We start from the raw sequence: 20,419 nt of genomic DNA, 5'->3' as shown, positions 1-20,419 counted from the left end.
CCACTTTGTTGAATCGATTAAAAAAATGGAATATTGGTTCATAAATGTACATTTAACCATTTTTTAAACACATAATCATCCTTAAGAGAAAAATCTCGATGATATTAGGAGAACCCCATAGATTCTATAGAACAAAAACAACATTATAATTAAGCAAGAATCTCTCTATTAAGTGGGAAGGGCATAGAATAAAAGTTCAAATCAACAACAAAAGAATGAAGGCATATATACTTGGAAGAGGTAACACTCCTTCAAACACATCTTATATAAAGCTTTAATAGGAAAATAAAAGATTTACATGTCTCTAACATAATGAGCAACCACAACAATATCAATACTCAACGGTCTTTGCGACTTGCCAACGATGATAGAGACTCATTTTTGGACATTATATCTCCACCATCGCGCCTTTTTCCTCATATTCTGGTTATTATTCTTCTCTAACATATCCTTAGAAAAATATTTTAGTGAAATTTGTATCTCATGTTTTTCTTTCTTTATTGTGGAAATATATTATTTGGGTGAACACGATTCAAATTTTAACACCTCTATGTTGATATTAGCAAATCCCAATCATTTTTGTCACGAATTAATGTTTGGTATGTGAGTTGAAAAAAGAATTGAAAGAGATTGTTTGTATTTTGTTTTTTAGAACCACAATATATTAAAAAACATTATCTAATAAGAAGCTCGACAAAAATGTACAGGTTACAAGTTATAAGTCATCTAAGAAGAATTTCACAAATTATACCAAATTAGCCTTGGTCGGTTATTTCTACGCTAGTATGTTTCACCCAATTAAATGAAAGAGAAACATCATAAAAATCAAATATATTTTCCTTTAATTCTGGAAAAAAAAATGTATTATTTTTTAGTCCACTAAAACCTTTATTTTTTCTAAAAATCTTATTTAAGTCTTTTCATCTTAGAAAGACCATATTTTCATCAAAAAATTAAAAAAAAAAAAAAAAAAACCATTATTATATTTTTTTTAGTACATCAAAACCCTTATATTTTTTTTGAAAAATTTTAATCTAATGGATCGTTATCATCAACCGTTTAAGAATCATCTACATAGCATTTTTGGCTATCTAGGTATTATCGAATTCGAAGCCTTAAATTTGACATTTTAAAAAATATAAGAGTTTAACGTACACAAAAATAATATGATTGTGTTTTTTTAAGTATTTGATGAAAATATGTTGGGATTTTTTCTTCTAGGTTTTTCTCTAAATGAAAAAAAATTACTTGTATTTATAAGCCTAACCAGTGAAGAAATTGTGATTTTTTTTTTTTTTTAATTTCATTCTTTAGCCAATGGTGTATTTTTATATTCCATGAGATGGAGTGAAAAATTGCAATATAACATATTCCCTTATCTATGTAGTATTTATTGACACAAATATAATTTCATCTCTTCAATTAATTAACATATTATTTTCTTAAAAAAACTAATAACATATATCTTATTGTATTCTTATTTAAGCTATGGTAAGTCTTTATTACGTCTAATTAGCTTTATATTTTTAAATAAACAATTTGTTGTTTCTATTTCAAATAATATATAAAATAAACTTAATACTAAACATATTGAAAAATCTACTAAGAACTTTTTATGTTTAGGCCTTATAACCGATTTTATCATTATCTGTTTTTAGTCAATTAAGTCCAACAAACCAAATCCTTTTGACCATTTTACATGGTGAGCAAGTTATTCAACTTTGAAAAGTTACATTTTTTATCTAAATTTTAAATTTTATTTCAATTTGGTCCAACATTTATACTTTTGGCATAGATTTCAAAATTTTGTTACAAATTCATCCTAAAATTAGTTTTCTTACATCTTTTTTTTTTTTCAAAATTTTGTTTCAAATATGTTTTTTTGCTTTATAAAATCATATTTATACAAACACCTATTTTATAATAAATGCAATTGTATACAAACATGTTTTTATAAAAAAATAAATACAAACACATACTTTATAAAAAATTATACAAACACGTTTTTATTAAAAATATGCATACAGGCACCTATTCCATAGTAAAAATAGTTGTATTTATTTATGTGCAAATAAATAGGTGTTTGTATATATTTTATTTTTATGAAAGTGTATTTGTATACATCTTTTATGCATACCTACTTTGTAATAAATACATTGTATACAAACACGATTTTATAAAAAAAAGTATACTAACACGCTTTTATAAAAAAAATGTATTGAAACACGTTTTTATAAGAGAAATGTATATAACACCTATTTGTGCATATAAAACATAATTATATACAAAAATGTTTACTATAAAATAGGTATTTGTATACATTAATTTATAAAAACGTGTTTGTAATTTTTTTTTTATACAACGTGTTTGTATATATTTATATAAAACACATATTTGTGTGCATTTTTTTTTATAAAAAACATGTTTATATATATTTTTAGGATGAATTTGTAACAAAATTTTGAAATCTAAGCCAAAAGTGTAAAATTTTGATCAAATTTGTAATACAATCTAAAATTTGGGCCAAAGGTGTAAATTTTGGACCAAGTTTGTAATAAAATTTAAAACTTGGACCAAAAGTGTAAATTTTTTACAAAGTTTGTAATAAATATTAAATTCTAGGCAAAAATTGTAATTTTTGAAAGTTATATGACATGTTGACTAAATAAAAGGGTCAAAATAAATATATTTTTCTGTCTTGGAACTTAACTGACTAAAAAAATAAAGATTAAAACGGTTATGAAGTTTAAACATAATGATTTTACAATATATTTTCTTTTTATATACAAAATAAAAACTCATATGAAAATTCGTCCAACTTTTGTATTCAAGTCAAAACTTGATTGTTGGATGTAATACCTGAATCAAACTTGATTGTTGGATGTAATACCTAATTTCATTAATTATTTATTACGTTGCACTATTTATTATAGTACTTACTCATTATATTTTATAAATCCAAATAAATCCAAGCTGATAAACATTGGATAAATTATTTTAGCATGTCACTTTTAAATCACCCGAATTAAACATAAATATTTCATTTTGCAGAATGAGAGAGTTGGTATTGATCCATGGTTGTGGTCACTTGAGGATAGAATCTTCACTTTACCTTCCTCCATAATAAGGTGATCCCCTTTCTTATAGTCTCACATATTCATATTTTAATGACTTTTTCCTTCTTTTTACTACTTGATACGAATATATGTTGAACTCATATTTATATTTAGATTGTTTTACTTAAAATTTTATATGATCATAATAGTAATATAGTTTTTTTTTTAATTATATTTACCATAAAAATTGTTGAATGCAAAATTTTGCAGTTTTCCACAACCTCCAATGCATCTTGTGGTGTTGCAAAACAATTTGGCAAACCACACAAATTTGAGGTCAAGAGAAATGGATCGATCACAAACACAAACACAACAACAAACACGTGATTCAAACAATCAAACAAAAGCTTTAGAGAAGCTAAGGAAAGAGATTTACAATCCTATTCCAAAGAAGATTATACAAAGGTTGGGTAGGTTTTACTCACAAAAGGATGGTGGAAAGACGATAAAAGGAGTATACAAAGAAGATGATGATTATGATAATAAAAGATGTGTCATATGCTTAGAAGACTTCGAAGCAAAACAAGTGGTGATGATGACACCGTGTAATCATATGTTCCATGAGCAGTGCATATTGCCTTGGGTGAGAACCCATGGTAGATGTCCGGTTTGCAGGTTTTCTTTTTTGTAAAAGGACAAGAGAGTGATTTGAATAACCCTTAATAAAATTCTAATTATAGCATTGTACCTTGAAACATCTACACAATTATAAAATTATACTTCAACTTTTCTTTATTTAAACCCAAATAACATTGTACTCTAATTTTTTTTTTCTTATGAAGACATTATAATATTGTTGAAATATCTATCCAATCATAGAAGTGAAAATTCTGTTATATTTGGATGGCATTTCTTAATAGGAGGAAACGAAATCATAAAGCTACAATAAACAAATTAATGAAAGAAAAGTACACTAATTACCACTTCTTAAATAGGATACACTAAACCTACAAACTCATCTATGTAAAAAAAAAAAAAAAAGTGCATAGACACAAAATATGCAATTATTCAATCGAAAAACGAATAATAATAATTAGTACTACTTTAAAAAAATTAAATTCTTTTAAGGATAATGGGACCCGAAATTTTCATCTTCAGATACAGCGGGAGAGTCAGTAGCTTCAGCCAGACTTTCAAGCATTAAAATAACTTCATTGGTGTCATCAAGATAATATTTTGCTTTACTTGGTTTTTGTCCAACCGTGCATGCAAAAACCACAGTATTAACAGAAATTATATTTCTTGAAATTGCATTCCCGATTATTTCAAACATATCTTCATCAGATCGATCATCACCCACACAAAGCACAAAATCAGCTTGTTTCCCATTTTCAGCCATTGATGTAAAGATCTTCTCTGCAACAAGACCTTTACTTGCTTCCTGCAAGAAAAACAAAAAAGATCAATATTCAATACACTTTCAAAATGGATAACAGGAGAAAGTGAATTAGGATAAAGGAGATGCCTGAGGTTTGACTTCAACAATATATTGACCACTTTTAACAGCAACAGGTTCATTTGCCAAAACACTTTCAAGATGATCAAGCATCTCTTTTGCTTGAGCAAATCCAAACCCTGGATCTGCATCTCTGTATTGCCAAACTAAAGCACTTTCTTTAGTTTCTATAGAAGATCCATCAGTTGATTCTGTATATAGTTTCATCACAGGTTTAGCCATATCCATCCATCCAAAATCACTACTCTGACCACACGTCTCCCACTCCACATCTTGACACCACCTGGAAAAAAAAAAAAAACAACAAACGCCAGGGGCGTTTACGTGCTTTTCACAAACCAAAAATACAGATAAAAAACACAAGAGATAATGATAAATTGATAATACTAACCTTATGAAGTAGCCATGTTCAGCTGCAATTCCAAGCTTCCTACATGGAGAAAAAGCCCCGCTTAAACTCTCCCTACCTCTTCCACTAACAATAAAAACTGTATTATTCAGATCACCAGAAAGTCTATTCAAAAGTGAAATAACTTCTCTACTTGGTGTCTTAATGATGGAATTTTGAGGCATTACAGTTCCATCATAATCCAACAAAATTGCCCTTCGTTTAGCCTTTAAGTAATCTGATACAATGTCATCTATTGAAAGCTTCCTAAAATTCGGATCAAGACTCACAACTCTAAACCCAAACCCTAAACCGATTCCCCAACATCTTTTCCTAAAATGATCTGCACAACTTCTTTCCATATCTTGCAAGAAGCTTCTAGACCAATAAGCCACATCATGTGTACTCACATAACGATAATGCTTCTCATGTCTCATTTGTTTCTCTGGTTCTCCCATTGATATAGCTTCATTCATTGCTTCAGCAGTTGCTTCAACATTCCATGGATTGATACGAATTGCACCACTCAAAGAAGGAGAACACCCCACAAACTCTGATACCACCAGCATGCTTTTCTTAGGACCAGAATCAGAATTGGAATCGGAATTGGGAATTCCTTCTCGGCATACAATGTATTCATATGGTGTTAAATTCATTCCATCTCTTACAGCTGTCACCACTACACATTCTGCTATGCTGTAGTAAGCAACCCTTTCACCAACTGACAATGGTTTGTCTATGTAGATAATTGGTTGATACCCAGGTTTACTAAATTCTTCATTTATACGTTTACAACTTTCTTGTATTTCAGCTTGTATTTCATCCAAATCTATGCCACCTTTACTTCTAGTTGGATTTGCAATTTGGATAAGAACAGCAGTTCCTTGCCAAGATGGATGTAGTTTCAGCATTTGTTCCATTGCTAAAAGCTTCAGATTGATGCCTTTAAAGATGTCCATGTCATCAACTCCAAGCAACACGGTTTTTCCTTCAAATTGTTGCTTGATTTCTTTGGTTCTTGATTCTTTGTCAGCAAGTTTCATCACAGATTCTATCTGTCCCATGTGGATTCCAACTGGCATTATCTTGATTCCGACTGTTCTTCCATAGTAATCTAATCCTATATACCCTCTTTTTGATTGGTATTCCAATCCAAACATACGGCTACAACAAGAAAGGAAATGACGAGCATAATCGAAGGTGTGGAATCCGATTAAGTCGGAATTGAGTAGAGCTTTTAGAATTTCTTCTCTAATAGGAAGTGTTCTGTAAATTTCGGAAGAAGGGAATGGGCTATGGAGGAAGAACCCCATTCTTAAACGATTAAATCGTCTTCTCAAGAAAGTAGGTAAAACCATTAGATGATAATCATGGATCCAAACAAAATCATCTTCAGGATTTATGATTTCGATTACTTTTTGGGAAAATAATTTGTTTGCAGAGACATAGGCTTCCCACATAGATCGATCAAATCTACCACCATGATTAGCTGAAATTGGTAACATGTAGTGAAAGAGAGGCCACAACTGTTTCTTGCAAAAACCTGTATAGAACTTTTCGATGAGGCTAGGAGGAAGAAAAGTTGGGACACAGCTGAATCTTTCCAACAAGTGTTGAGCAACATCATCTTGTTCAATGCCATCAACATCGACATTTAAGGAGCCAACATATAGAACTTCCATATCGTCAGGAAAACCATCTTTAAGTCGCAGAAGGAGAGAGTCGCCATCCCAAGTAAAACTCCAACTTTTATTATCAGGTCTTCTTTTAGCTTTCAGAGGCAATTGATTTGCAACTATAATGATTCGATCCATCGAAAGTGAAGAAGCGTTATCAGATGCAACACTGTTTGTTTGCTCATCGTCAAATTCGTTGATACTTCCAGGAACAGTCATAATCCTTGGCAGCTTTCGCTTGTCCCTCTCTCGCCCCATTACAGGGAAATTCCCAGATGCCAATTCCAGAAGATTAGTATATGACCTCGACTGCATCTTTATCTTTTTCTACCCCTAATGATTCCAACCTAAAAATAAAAACTTCTTGGAAACCTCCAAAAAGGGTAAATTCTAGTTATTATCTGCCACAAAAAAGCAAATCTTGCTTTACATATAAACAAATGAATTAAATTTGTTAGGAAAACAATTATATGCAATCGACATTATACAATGCAACAAATTTTTGATGAAACAGAGACATAACTAATTATATCAAAATCAAATAAATGTGCATCATCTCGACTATGGAAAATGAGCTAAATCAACAAAATCTTAGATCATACAAACTCCAAAAATGACAATTAACACTATCTCGATGTGAAATCATTTGAAATCAATCAGATTAAATTGGGTTATGAAACTTACCTGTAGTAATTTGAGATGTTTCCGACACTTATTATGATAGTCGTGAACAAATTTGAGATCGAAGATCAGGGTATGTGTTTGAGAGAAGTTTGAAGGTGATAGAATTTCTAGGATTTGTTCATTTATGGGTGTAATTTCAAAAATAGTAATAACAATAATACCATGTGTATATTAAATATGTATAAATAAAGACATGGATAAGGTCCATAACTCCTGTCTTTATGAAAATATATTAATTTAAAGTTGTCTTAAAATAGCATTATCATGATTATTGTGTACAACAAAGGATAAACCTATCAATTTTATCAAAAAAACGTTGTAAGACTACACTTTTCGTTTTATATGACACTGAATCTTCATGAATGAAATAACCATATAATGAATAATTAAAAAAACAGTAATATATATTTTAATTCAATAATATTTTTTCCTTATAACACACCTAACTTCTATTTTTTTTTGTTAGTTGAATTAATACGAGGAATCATCAAATTGAAATAATAATTTGATTGTGTACTACTTGTTATTGCCGTGTTTTTAAACATGTAAATTTTTTGAATTTACCCCTAAATTTTGAAAAAACTTGCCAATTTAGTTGTTAGCCAGTTTTAGTCACATTTTGGTTGACCGCCCCCTTCTAACTAATTCTAAAATAGTTAGAATGTAAACAAAACATATCGTTCACTCTTGATTTTATTATTTCCATAAGATCTTGCTTTTAGTATTTCCATAAGAGGGGATCAACCAAGTTGATTGAGTTGTCCTCTCAAAAGAAAAGACTTGTTGGAGATCTCATGTCACATCGTAGTGCTTACACCTCTTGTCTATTGAAGTTTGGTTTAAAAACCTCATTTGAGATCTTTACAAGGATTTCCCATAGGACAACAGTTCTACCATACCAATTTAGCTGGAAAGGTGAAATGAATAGAAATTTTGGGAGAGTGTCTCAAGTTGAGAGCTCTTAAGGTGGGCGGAGCCATTGGAACGTTGTGGTAGACGGATGACGCGCCCATTGAGATGACGAGATGATGATTCCAAACAACTAAGGGTACTAGGGGTGTTCACGGTCCGGTTTTTTAGGTTTTTAGGTGAAACCGAAGCCAAACCGTTAGTAACGGTTTTTGTCAAGCACAAACCGAAGCCGAACCGTTGAAAATTTATCACCGAACCAAACCAAACCATTACTAACGGTTGGCTCCGGTTTGGTTTCACGGTTTGGGCCTTTTAGGCCCATTTTAGTCGAGTCTATTAGACTAATTTAGTAAAAAAAACTATACCATTAAACCTATTAAGCCAAAACAGTAAATTAAAACATCAAATATTGTTTCATTACATCAAACATTAGACTAATACACGCAAAATTGTCCAAAAAATCATTATCACTAAGCTCACTTCCAAAATGCTATTCACCTCCAATGATATTTGCTTCAATGATTGTCTGTAAAAATCACAAAGTACATATATCAGTAAAAAAAATAACGTTTAATACTTAAAGAGTTAATTTTGGATAGAATTTATAAATCATTACCTGAATCTACTCCTTCTTGCCGGCGGTGATGTTTGATATAGTCCAAGAAGTTTCTTTCTTAATACTTTTTTGTGATTATTGGTCAACAAGTTCAGAAGACAAGGCAATGCTTGATGATTGATTATATACTACAACACACAAATGTAAGTCAACAACGAATATAATGTCAATTTTCTATAATCTAAAACCAAATGCAAAAACTTTCTTTAAAAAAATATTCCAAAAGAAATGCTACCTGAGTTTGCAAATATTCTAAAAGAAATGCTACCTGATATCATCTATTGTAACAATTAGGGACATACATTTTCTTCAATGACAACTTGGATTTTATCATTTGAGCCATCTGAAAGATATGAAAGAGCCCAACAAGATCTGAAAGATATCAATTTATCATTACAAATGTTGAAAGGATAAAGCCAAATACTATGTGAGTAGTTTCGTCTAGTTTAACTGTTGAAGATTAAACCCATTTACTGTGTGAACAAGAATCTCTATGAATCTGTGATATTAACCATTTCAGATAACTAATACATCTAGTTCAACTGTTCAAGCATAAAGATTGTAAACTTAAAGAAATCGTGTGTTAAGAATCATTAAAAAATGAAGAATGCTTGCTTGATTCAACTACTGTTATGAGTAATCAGGGACAGGTTACTTTCGTCTGCAAGAGTTGTAAGCATCTAAACGGAACATACCAAATCAGAGAGAAAGCAGAGTTATAAGCGACTAACCGGAGCAATCAGAAGACGTGATTTGTAAGCACCTAAGCGGACCTGCGATGGAGATGTAAGCGGAGCTGCGGAGGACCGGACGTTTTTGCGTTCTTCGACTCTTAGGTGTTTCTCTAGTTCTCTATGGCTCTACCAATGAATTGATGAACACCAAATTTGAAGTATGCCTCTATGCAATTGTGAATTAGGGTTAGGTTACAAGTTGCAAATGACTTAGTGGGCTTCACAATCATATTTCTCACTTCACAAAAAAAAAAAAAAAAAATGGGCTCGCCTATCATTGAGTTTGTCTCCTGTAGGTTTTCAACATTTTTTATTTACAAATAAAAATTAATATATATCAAAAGTAAAATGAATTACATATAAAAATTAATTTGTATATATATAAATCCTATGGTCCGGTCCGGTTTTTATACGGTTTGAAAAACTTGAAACCGCAAGCCAAACCGTTCATTGCGGTTTTGAAAGTTTGAAACCGCAAGCCAAACCATAAAGAAAAATACAAACCACCAACCCAAACCGATGACCGGTTTGGCCGGTTTCACGGTTTCAAACAAGATCATGAACACCCCTAAAGGGTACTGCCAAAATTAAATTTAAGCGGGTTGGACAACCCGCATATTTCCTTCTCATTTTTCTGCACTTTACGTCATTCTTTACTCCTTTGACCGTTAATATATATATATATATATATATATATATATATATATATATATATATATATATATATATATATATATATAGGAGTAGGATCAAATGAGAACATCAAAAAGGTTGAGAACGCGAGAATAAAGTATATTTATTTATGATTCCATATATTTATTTGTGTAGGAATGATAAATTTTTACGTCTTTAATTTCAACCGAAGAGAAAAAGCATATTCATGTTGATTGTGCGTAAAAAATTATCATTTCTCCACAAATGAATACATGGAATCACAAATGCATATACTTGTTCTCGCGTTCTCAACCTTTTAGGTGTTCTCATTTGATTATTTCCATATATATATATATATATATATATATATATATATATATATATATATATATATATATATATATATATATATATATATATATATATATATATATATATAGATCCGGTAAGAAATTTTTTTTGGTAGGAAGGTAAGAAGTTTTTTTTCTACATATTTTTTGGACGAACAAAATAAATGAATCACTAGATGATTCATTTCTAAGATGATTCACAAAAAAAAAATTCTCAAAAAAACATCTTTATGATTCATTTTTAAGTAAATTAAGAAAAAAATTCATTTTTATGATAATTTTAGTGAATAACAACAAAATCATTGTATAAATGAATCATAAAGATGTTTTTTTGAGAATTTTTTCTTGTGAATCATCTTAGAAATTAATCATCTAGTGATTCATTGATTTTGTTTGTCAAAAAAATATGTAGAAAAAAAACTTCTTACCTTCCTACCAAAAATTTCCTTCTTATTTGATCTTGACTCTATATATATATATATATATATATATATATATATATATATATATATATATATATATATATATATATATATATATATATATATATATATATATTCACTTTTTTACCAATATGAATATCAACATTCATCTTCTAAAACTATCACACATTCTTCAATTCCATTTATTTTCTCTCTATAGTTTAATTAAACTATTACAACAAAATGAATCCAAACATTCAAAAAATAGTAATCGAAGAAAATCTATATGCTTCATCTTCAGCCGACGATGAACCCACTGATGTTGTAACGTTCGAAAAATACTACGTAAAAATTTTGTTTTAAATTCAACCAAAACATTCATATATTACTTCCAAAAGGTATTCAAGTACCAAAAAGTGTTTCTAAACAACATCAAAGTAATTGTAAAATCAAAAGTGCAAAATCTCAAATGGATGTGATGCAATCATGTCGGACCCTTCCCTTTGGAACTAGAAGTACCAGACGTTACATAGTTATGAGACCATCTCATATATATATGCAATGTTATCATTAAATCCGGTTATTATAGTAAGAATATAAATTGTTGATGGACCGATTTATATAATATTTACTTACTATATAGGTTGAGTTCCCGGTTTGACTCAAGCTCCTCAAGATCATTTTCATCTCTCACATTAGGGTATATCTCCGTCTATATATTCATGTGATGAGGAGCATATCAAGACATACGGAATATACATGTAAATTCGTTTAGGGTTTGTCGAGTGAATTTAGAGAGAGAACTTGAGATCAACTGGAAAACCAAACCCTACTTCTTTAGATTCGAAGATCATAATTAAATAAGGTATGTAATCGTTTTGTAATGTATAAGTTTTATTTTAATAATATTCGAGATTAAAGATCCAAAGTTTATGCTTATGTGGTTATGTTTAGCAATCTAATTTGTCTATTGTTTGATTTGATTTGGTTATTTGGTTATCTTTTGGTTGCATTGATACCTATTTGGTTGCATTGATACCTATTGATAGAAAAGTTTAACTCCTTTGGTTGTACATTAATTGGACTGATCACTCTCCTATTGGTATTTGGTCACTTTACTCCATTTGTAGCACGAAACTCTTCCATATTTGTGCACTCTCTTATTGGTATTGATACAAAATGTGTGAATTTGTGTGATTCATCTTCCATCAGATGATCAAATCGGTATTTTTCAGGTTTTTTTTTTTTTTTTTTTTTTTTTTTTTTGTTAATTCTTCTGTTGCTCAATATACCATATCCCATATGACCGGTGGAATTTTGTATGTGCGAATTAATGCAGGGGAAAAAAGCTAATTTCACGTTATTGGCATTTTTGTTACTTTAGTCTTTATAAATATGTAAATCTGTGTGTTTGTATGTTGGTGCTTACAACATCTGTCAAAATTCCTTATAAATCATTCATAGAAAAGTTTAACTTTATTACGTTTGTTGTACATTGACTCGTTTCGTCACTCTATTGGTATTAAGTAATGTAATTTAATTTTGGTAGTTTTATAAAATTTGTATTTGGACTTAAATCCCTTTTGTTCATATATTATTCAGTTAGTTTTGATAGAAAATCGGTTCTTTATTGATTTTCAAAAGTTGTTATGCTAATTGTTTCCTTAGGTATATTGTTTTAACACGTTTTGTTTGTCCAATTTAAAATATGACACATTGTTTTATCAGCTTGAATATGGACATGATTTAGTGATTATGTAATACAAAGTTATTATATAATATAATGCATAATAAATTTAAAACACACACATATATATATACTAATCATCTACCCACGCAAAGCGGCGGGCGGCGAATAGCTTCGGATGGATATGTTGCTGTAATTCAAATAAATCCATATATAAATATAAAAAATGGTGTTATGCTCACAAACTCACTATCATCTTATGTTTTGTAAAGCGATAATTTTGAAAATTTAAGACAAAAAATACATATGACAAAATTACTTTGTAAACTTTTCGTTATAATACCGAATCAACAATATAAATTAGGTCCCTTACAAAATTTGTTGACCATTTTGGTCCCTAAAACATTTTTACAACCTTCTGTGTTGAATATTTCAAATGAAAATCCATAATCTCTAGCCCAAACTCACTTTGATTCATTCAAAATAAGACTTTAAAATCAAACTTGAAGGTGAAGTCATTTGGATAAAAGGTTTCATGTATATTGGCACCTAAAAGTATATATTTCAATGTTAAAAAAGGGAAAATCGTTAGAATTTTCCAAATTTCAAAAAGATGAAAAAATCTCAATAAGATACATTGACATTTGATTTTTTTAATAGCATGTTGTCACCATTGCCTTTCTAAAAATTGTAGCAATCAATTATGAATAATCCAACAAAATGAAAGGTTTCCCCCTTGTTTAAGAGTAACAATGTCCCTACAATCCGTGGGTTGAAACGAATGTTTCCAAATCACATTTGGTCTTTGAGAACCTGAGCCATTTGACTTTTCAAACACATACATACACAACAAAAGGAACTTGTTGGAGTAAAAGAGAAAAGACCAAGTATATTCACTTATAGCATTCTGCAATGCCATAAAGGGTACCTTGACATAGAAATATAGAAATATGTTAAACAGAGCATATGTGTTTTCAATTAATAGAGAACCATACTTCATTATACTTTGAATTATCTACCAAAGCAAGTGATAAGATGAGTGCATTATTCAGTTCCACTGTGTAATTTGCAACATGTATAAGCTCTTGCTTCTATGTGGCGGTGCAATAATAAAGTAACATTATCTACGTATATTTATCCCGTTATAACACTAAAAATTGTGTCTCAATCCTCTTAACACTTGATCTATTCAAAGGTGAGACAACAAGCTAATGATACACTTAAATAGCTAAAACAAACCAGTCATGAAGGCACATTTAGGGTATGTATGTGTTGAAAATTTAAGCAATCCTAACCTGCAAACCATATCATCCTAAGTGTTTGTTATTTGGAAATTATAGTAAAATGGAAAATCATGAGAACATCGATACACAAAAAACTATAAAGCACACACATAACTGATAGGCTCTTCATTCTTTTTATAAAGCTCGTTGCTACGTTTTACAGCTTCTTTCCTCTTTATAAATTCTTCCTTTCTAGTTGCTTGTACATTTTACTCATATGCTTCAACACATCCTAGCACATCCTAAGTAGTGGTCAAACAAAAATGCAAATCACTCGAATAAATCAAAAAAAAAATGAAATAACAGTGATACAAAATTACAAACCCTGTGATTATTTGAGAAAGAAACCATGTTTTTCAATTAAGCTATAACACAAATATACATCAGGTATAATCAAATTTGAAACTAATTTATACCTGAGTTTTGACCACTATGTTTTGGTATATGACTTTATTTTATTCACGGTAGCCTACTATTCATGAACCAAAATAGTAAAATTGAAATTATAAAAAGAGGTGGAGTCCATATGAGAAAACGAAGATGATGACGATTTCTAAAAAAAAAAAACAAATAAAAAAACCTAGATATATAACAAATAAACTTTAGATGTCGATAGAGTTAAATAATATGAAAAGTTTAAAACCTGAAGATTAATATAAAACTTTAGACCTTCCAGCTCCACAAAGAACAACCAAAAACCTATAAAAGAAAAATCAAGAACTGCAAAAAAAAAATCAGAATTGTTTAGTTTCTTGAAGAAAAAAACCTAAAATAAAAAATATGAACATGTTCTTCTTGACATATCTGTCCCATATCCGTTCATGTTGTTGGAATGTAGAAAATCAAGATCTGAAAAAAAAAATTAAAATCTTTTGTATATTGTTGGAAAAATACAAAATCAGAAAACATCAACTTGTTCTTGTTGACATACCAGACCATATATGTTTACGTTGTTGTTGGAACACAAGAAATCGAATAATAAAAAACAGAACCTGTTGTTCTTAACCTTTCTAGCTGTCGTAGTTTCAAGAAGGAGAGAAAGAAAGGATAAACAAGATGAGAAAACTAGGAGGGCAGCAAAAATGGTGGTGAACCGGCATATTGACGGAAAAGACAAAGAAATTGTGAAGTGATGGTTTCTTGATAGGGAGATACCTCAATGGTGGGACGGTGGTTTATTTCAAGAGGAACCAGCTGATTGAGATGTATAGAAGCGTTACACAAAATTCTCCTGATCTTCTAGGAAATTTTTTTGGCGAGGTCGATGATCAGGTGTCATGCTTAATTGGCGGTGTCATAAAAGTCTGATGATGGTGGTAGATCTTGGTGTTTACGGTTTTTTAGTGTCACACCCCCAAACCGGAACAGCGGAAACGTTCGGGGGCGGATGACTTCATGTGGTAACGTAACAAATGAATATATAGTAAAGAACGTAATACAATCATCATATATATAATTGAAAGTTTACATTGTTTAAAAGAGTACATGTTCAAAACCAATTACAATATGATGTCAAAATATGAAATTGAACTAGTGCCGCAGAGTTCCTTCTTCAAAAGTTGTTTAGTACCTGTAATTACTGAGTCCCTGGGACATACAAGTAGTTTTGAAAGAGTAGATCAGCATTTAAGTTGATGAGTTTCATAAGCATTTAATGATAGTATTTGTATGAAAATAAAATGGTTCGTTTTTGTTTGTTAGTCTGTAGAAAATCCCATATTTCCTACTGGTATAAATGTAGCCTTAAATCAAGACCAATATATGTTAAAAAGTTGATGTTTTTCCATCTATGAGTAGTGGTTAGAAGTTCCAAACTTATGTCACACTTGGGTTTTTCATGCATAAAATAAATGAACTTATATAAGTATAAAACCTCCATTATATCTGAAAACCCCCGTAAATCAATGTGTTTTTAATACTCTATGTGAGTTTTATAACCATGCTATTGACAAGGAATGTCTATACACAACATTCTTCAGGCGTTGGAATGTTCTGACGTTTGTCACCCCAAATGGTGTAGTGTAGCTAACAGTCAGGGCGCGGGGTTGTCAAGCTCGTATAGATCTATACACAAACACCATGCTCCCCCTCCAAGGGATTCTGGTATATAATACAGGACTTGAAATGTGTACTCGTGTGTACGTGAAGTTTAATGTCTCACAAATCTTAGTATAAAACATATTTACGTGTGAAAATGTTCGTTTGTTATTGTATATGAAAGTAGCTTCTTGAAATAGTATTTCCATGTATGTAAAAGTTCGTAGTATTCTCGTAAAACTATACCTATTATAGTTTCCTAAAAGTGTGTTTCGTTTGTATAATAAACCCTTAGTGAAAATGTTCACTTGTTATGAAAAGTGTACTTTTTGTAGTGCCAAAACCGACACAAATAAATATAGTATAAGCAAAGTGTCTGTTTTGTATAAATACATAAATCATTTCTTATTTCAAAAGATAAAATGTTGTCGTGGTATAATTTGCATATGAAAGTTTCCCTATAATAGTTATAAATCACATATGATTCCGTTGATAAAATACGTATAGTCAAAGTTTATATAACACACAATAATAATCGAGTGTTTTACTTGTATTCCCCCCCCCCCCCCCCCCTTTAAAAACATATAAAAGTACTCATAAAACATTTTAAAAGTGTGAATTATAGGGGTATGAACTGACTTGAAAGATCGGAGGAGGCGAGATGAAAACCGGATAGAATTTCGACTCGAGAAAGCGGATTTCCTCGGGATTCTCGGGAATCTCGGGAGCACAAACGACCTTCGGGACTTGAGCAAAGTGATCGGGGCTTCGGGGTAGCACGAGCACGGAAAACGAGGCAAGAACGCTAGAGAAATGAGAGAAATGGTGCCCTTTCTTCGGAACCCTTGCATCCCTTTTATAGGGGCTGGGAACTGCCTCGGTACGTTGGGCGTACGCGTGCGTCAAGCATGACTGAATCCTCGACTGCCTCGGAGCTCGGATGGGACAGGGCATAGCCTCGCATAGGGTGCGATGTGGACGATCCGAGGCCAAGGCCTCGAATACGCTGGGCGTACTCGCGTGACTTAGCCATCGGATAATACCGAAGATTTCAATAGAAAAATATATATTTATTATTTAATAAACTTCAAAAATTCGTATCTTCTTCATACGAACTCCGTTTTCGACGTTCTTTATATCCACACATAGGTGAGACCATATTCTACAACTTTCATTTAGATCCCGTCGGCAAATTTTGAAACTATTTTTATTATTTATTTTTTAAAGGTCGCGGTAAGAAAATTTCTTTAAAAATTCATAACTTCATTATCTAACGTCTGTTTTCGCCAGACTTTTTACCGCTGAAATACCGTTGTCGAGACCTTCGATTCTCGTTTAGGTCATTCCGGCCAAAAGTCGCTCGATCTCCGATTCGAGTTTTTAGCCGTCTGCCGTTAAGCCGAACTTGGAAAATTTCTAACTTTCTTATACGAAGTCGGATTTGGACGTTCTTTTTACGTACGATCACGGTTTAATGACATCTAACATAATAGGTAATTTAATTAGTATTTTTGGATATTTTATTTTCGAAGTAAATTTTATTATAACGAACGTGGTTACAATACTTGAATTTTTAGGTCGTTTACATATAGTTGAAATATCGGGTTGTCACATCATCCCCCCTGTTAGAGGAAATTTCGTCCCGAAATTTAAAGTAAGAAAGATACAAGTGAATCAGAGAAAAAGATGCGGGTACTTTTGTTTGATCTGATCTTCACGTTCCTATGTAAATTCAGGTCCTCACTTGGCGTTCCAACAGACTTTCACGATGGGTATGTGACTTTGTTTCGTTTGTTTGACCTCTCGGTCCATGATTTCTACCTGTTCACCATGAAGTTGAGGCTCTCGTTGATCTTGATCTCGTTGAGTGGGATAACAAGAGTCTCATCGAACAGACACTTTTTCAAATTCGATATGTGGAAGGTTGGGTGTATGTTACTAAGTTCCTGTGGTAGATTAAGCTTGTAAGCTACAGGGCCGATTCTGGCGAGAATCTCGAAAGGCCCTATGTACCTTGGATTTAGCTTTCCACGCTTTCCAAAGCGTATTAAGCCTTTCCATGGTGAGACTTTCAATAGAACACGGTCTCCTACTTGGAATTCCAAAGGTTTTCTCCGTTGGTCAGCGTAGCTTTTCTGTCGGTCTCTAGATGCTTTCAACCGTTCACGAATCTGAATGATCTTCTCTGTCGTTTCTCGTATGATTTCCGGACCGGTGAGAGTGTTTTCAGTATCTCGTCCTTTAGCTAGTCGTGTGTCGCCCACTTCGGTCCAACACAGAGGGGATCTGCACTTGTGCCCATAGAGGGCTTCAAATGGAGCAGTCTTTATGCTCGTATGATAACTATTGTTGTATGAAAATTCGACAAGAGGTAAATAGATATCCCATGCCTTTCCAAAGTCAATCACACAGGCTCTCAGCATATCTTCCAAAGTTTGTATCGTTCTCTCACTTTGCCCGTCTGTTTGTGGATGGTAGGCTGTACTCATGTCTAATCTAGTCCCTAGGGAACTTTGTAGTGATTGCCAGAACCTTGATGTAAATCTACTATCTCTATCGGAGATAATGGACATCGGAACCCCATGCAATTGTACTATTTCCCTTATGTAAGTTCTTGTAAGCCTTTCCATCTTGTCAGTCTCCTTGATGGGTAGAAAATGCGCGGATTTGGTCAATTTGTCGACGATGACCCATATGGTATCAAGTCCATCCGTTGTCTTGGGCTACTTGGTTATGAAATCCATAGTAATCCGTTCCCATTTCCATTCCAGTATCTCTGGTTGTTGTAGTAATCCTGAAGGTTTCTGGTACTCGACCTTAACCTTATCGCAAGTAAGACATTTACTTACAAAGGTAGCAATCTCTGCCTTCATGTTAGGCCACCATTACAGTTTCTTAAGATCCAAATACATTTTATCTGAACCTGGGTGAACGGAATACCTCGTGTTGTGCGCTTCAGTCATGACCACATCCCTGAAACCACCATGTCTTGGTGTCCAGATACGGTCCATGAGATAATAGGCTCCGCCACCCTTGATTTCTACATTCTTTTCCATTCCTCTCAGGGATTCACCTGTCACATGCTCGGGTTGTAAAGCTTCCCGTTGAGCCTCCTTAATTTGTGTGGATAAGTGGGAATGGATGGTCATATTCAGAGATTTCACTCTCCGACCAGTGTATTCTTTTCGACTGAGGGCATCAGCTACTACATTGGCCTTGCCAGGATGATAACGAATCTCGCATTCGTAATCATTGAGTAACTCGACCCATCGTCGTTGTCGTATGTTGAGCTTCTTCTGATCGAAAATGTGTTGAAGGCTCTTGTGGTCGGTGTAAATAGTACTCTTCGTTCCGTACAGGTAGTGTCTCCATATCTTTAAAGCAAATACCACTACTCCTAACTTAAGATTGTGTGTTGTATAGTTTACTTCGTGTGTCTTAAGCTGACAGGAGGCATAAGCAATAACCTTCCCTCGTTGCATAAGAACACAACCAAGCCTTTGATTCGATGCATCGGAATACACTACAAAATCTTCTATCCCTTCGGGGAGGGATAGTATTGGTGCGGTGCATAAGGCTTGTTTCAGTGTTTGGAATGCCTTCTCTTGTTTTGCTTCCCAGGCAAAGACCACGCCTTTCTGGGTTAATGTAGTAAGAGGTTTCGCGATGCTAGAGAAGTTCTTTATGAATCTGTGATAGTAGCCAACTAGACCTAAAAATTGACAAATCTTTGTAGGTGTCTTTGGTGCCGACCAGTTCTTAATGGCCTTAATTTTAGAGGGGTCCACATGTATCCCTTTTTCGCTAAGAATGTGGCCCAAAAATTTGACTCTTCGAATCCAAAATTCAAATTTAGAGAACTTCGCATAGAGCTTCTCTGATCGTAGTGTTTCTAAGACTCTTCGTAGGTGCTGACTATGTTCTTCCTTACTTCGGGAGTAGATAAGTATATCATCGATGAATACGATGACGAACTGATCCAAGGAAGGACGACACACTCTATTCATTAGGTCCATGAATACTGCTGGTGCGTTGGTTAATCCGAACGGCATCACTACAAATTCGTAGTGTCCATAATGGGTTCGAAAGGCTGTCTTGGGAACATCTTCCTCCAACACTCGTAATTGGTGATATCCGGATCATAGATCTATTTTCGAGAAGTAGCTCGCTCCTTGAAGTTGATCAAATAGGTCGTCAATGCGGGGAAGAGGGTAACGATTTTTGACAGTGAGTTTGTTTAGCTCCCGGTAGTCGATGCACATCCGGAACGATCCGTCTTTCTTCTTCACAAACAAGACCGGTGCTCCCCATGGTGAGAAACTTGGTCTAATGAATCCTTTTTGGTGGAGTTCTTTAAGCTGACTGGAAAGTTCTTGCATCTTTGTTGGTGCCAGACGATAAGGC

At 32.6% G+C, this 20,419-nt stretch overlaps 2 protein-coding genes and 1 long non-coding RNA gene across 6 annotated transcripts; 1 reads left to right on the top strand and 2 right to left on the bottom strand.

The window, feature by feature from the left end:
- The first annotated feature begins 267 nt into the window (after positions 1-267).
- On the top strand, positions 268-3,851 carry LOC144998843 (uncharacterized). The gene is made up of 3 exons (XM_078958576.1): positions 268-426; positions 3,052-3,128; positions 3,327-3,851. Exons 1-3 carry the CDS (start codon positions 313-315, stop codon positions 3,745-3,747), a joined length of 612 nt encoding a protein of 203 aa, XP_078814702.1. The 5' UTR covers positions 268-312; the 3' UTR covers positions 3,748-3,851.
- A 163-nt stretch (positions 3,852-4,014) lies between these two features.
- Positions 4,015-7,446, bottom strand: LOC144998841 (putative alpha,alpha-trehalose-phosphate synthase [UDP-forming] 7). 2 transcript variants are annotated; one of them, XM_078958575.1, is made up of 4 exons: positions 7,321-7,446; positions 4,964-7,008; positions 4,582-4,855; positions 4,015-4,497 (listed from the first exon to the last, which is right to left on the bottom strand). In XM_078958575.1, exons 2-4 carry the CDS (start codon positions 6,949-6,951, stop codon positions 4,180-4,182), a joined length of 2,580 nt encoding a protein of 859 aa, XP_078814701.1. In that variant the 5' UTR covers positions 6,952-7,008; positions 7,321-7,446; the 3' UTR covers positions 4,015-4,179. The 2 variants fall into 2 exon arrangements, with proteins under 2 accessions (XP_078814701.1, XP_078814700.1); XM_078958574.1 differs by lacking the exon at positions 7,321-7,446 and having other exon boundaries at positions 4,964-7,299.
- A 1,153-nt stretch (positions 7,447-8,599) lies between these two features.
- LOC145045914 (uncharacterized) lies at positions 8,600-9,786 on the bottom strand. Of its 3 annotated transcripts, none has more exons than XR_013681920.1 (4): positions 9,580-9,785; positions 9,084-9,220; positions 8,849-8,976; positions 8,600-8,758 (listed from the first exon to the last, which is right to left on the bottom strand). It is a non-coding gene; the product is annotated as an uncharacterized LOC145045914 (long non-coding RNA). The 3 variants fall into 3 exon arrangements; XR_013681921.1 differs by having other exon boundaries at positions 9,117-9,220; positions 9,580-9,783; XR_013681919.1 differs by having other exon boundaries at positions 8,849-9,220; positions 9,580-9,786.
- Positions 9,787-20,419: the final 10,633 nt, after the last annotated feature.

Source organism: Lactuca saligna, chromosome 5 (assembly GCF_052625555.1).
Source record: "Lactuca saligna cultivar CGN05327 chromosome 5, ASM5262555v1, whole genome shotgun sequence".
Taxonomy (NCBI): domain Eukaryota; kingdom Viridiplantae; phylum Streptophyta; class Magnoliopsida; order Asterales; family Asteraceae; genus Lactuca; species Lactuca saligna.
This window is presented reverse-complemented; position numbering and strand designations above follow the sequence as displayed.

Bases quoted from the DNA above. Each gene is read 5' to 3' on its own strand.
- LOC144998843 (XM_078958576.1), top strand. From the start codon at position 313: ATGAGCAACCACAACAATATCAATACTCAACGGTCTTTGCGACTTGCC. The intron at 427-3,051 runs GTTATTATTCTT...TTCATTTTGCAG, and splicing joins GCCTTTTTCCTCATATTCTG to AATGAGAGAGTTGGTATTGA. The intron at 3,129-3,326 runs GTGATCCCCTTT...AAAATTTTGCAG, and splicing joins TTACCTTCCTCCATAATAAG to TTTTCCACAACCTCCAATGC.
- LOC144998841 (XM_078958575.1), bottom strand. From the start codon at position 6,951: ATGCAGTCGAGGTCATATACTAATCTTCTGGAATTGGCATCTGGGAAT. The intron at 4,856-4,963 runs GTTAGTATTATC...TTTTTTTTCCAG, and splicing joins GAACATGGCTACTTCATAAG to GTGGTGTCAAGATGTGGAGT. The intron at 4,498-4,581 runs GCATCTCCTTTA...TTTTTCTTGCAG, and splicing joins TTGTTGAAGTCAAACCTCAG to GAAGCAAGTAAAGGTCTTGT.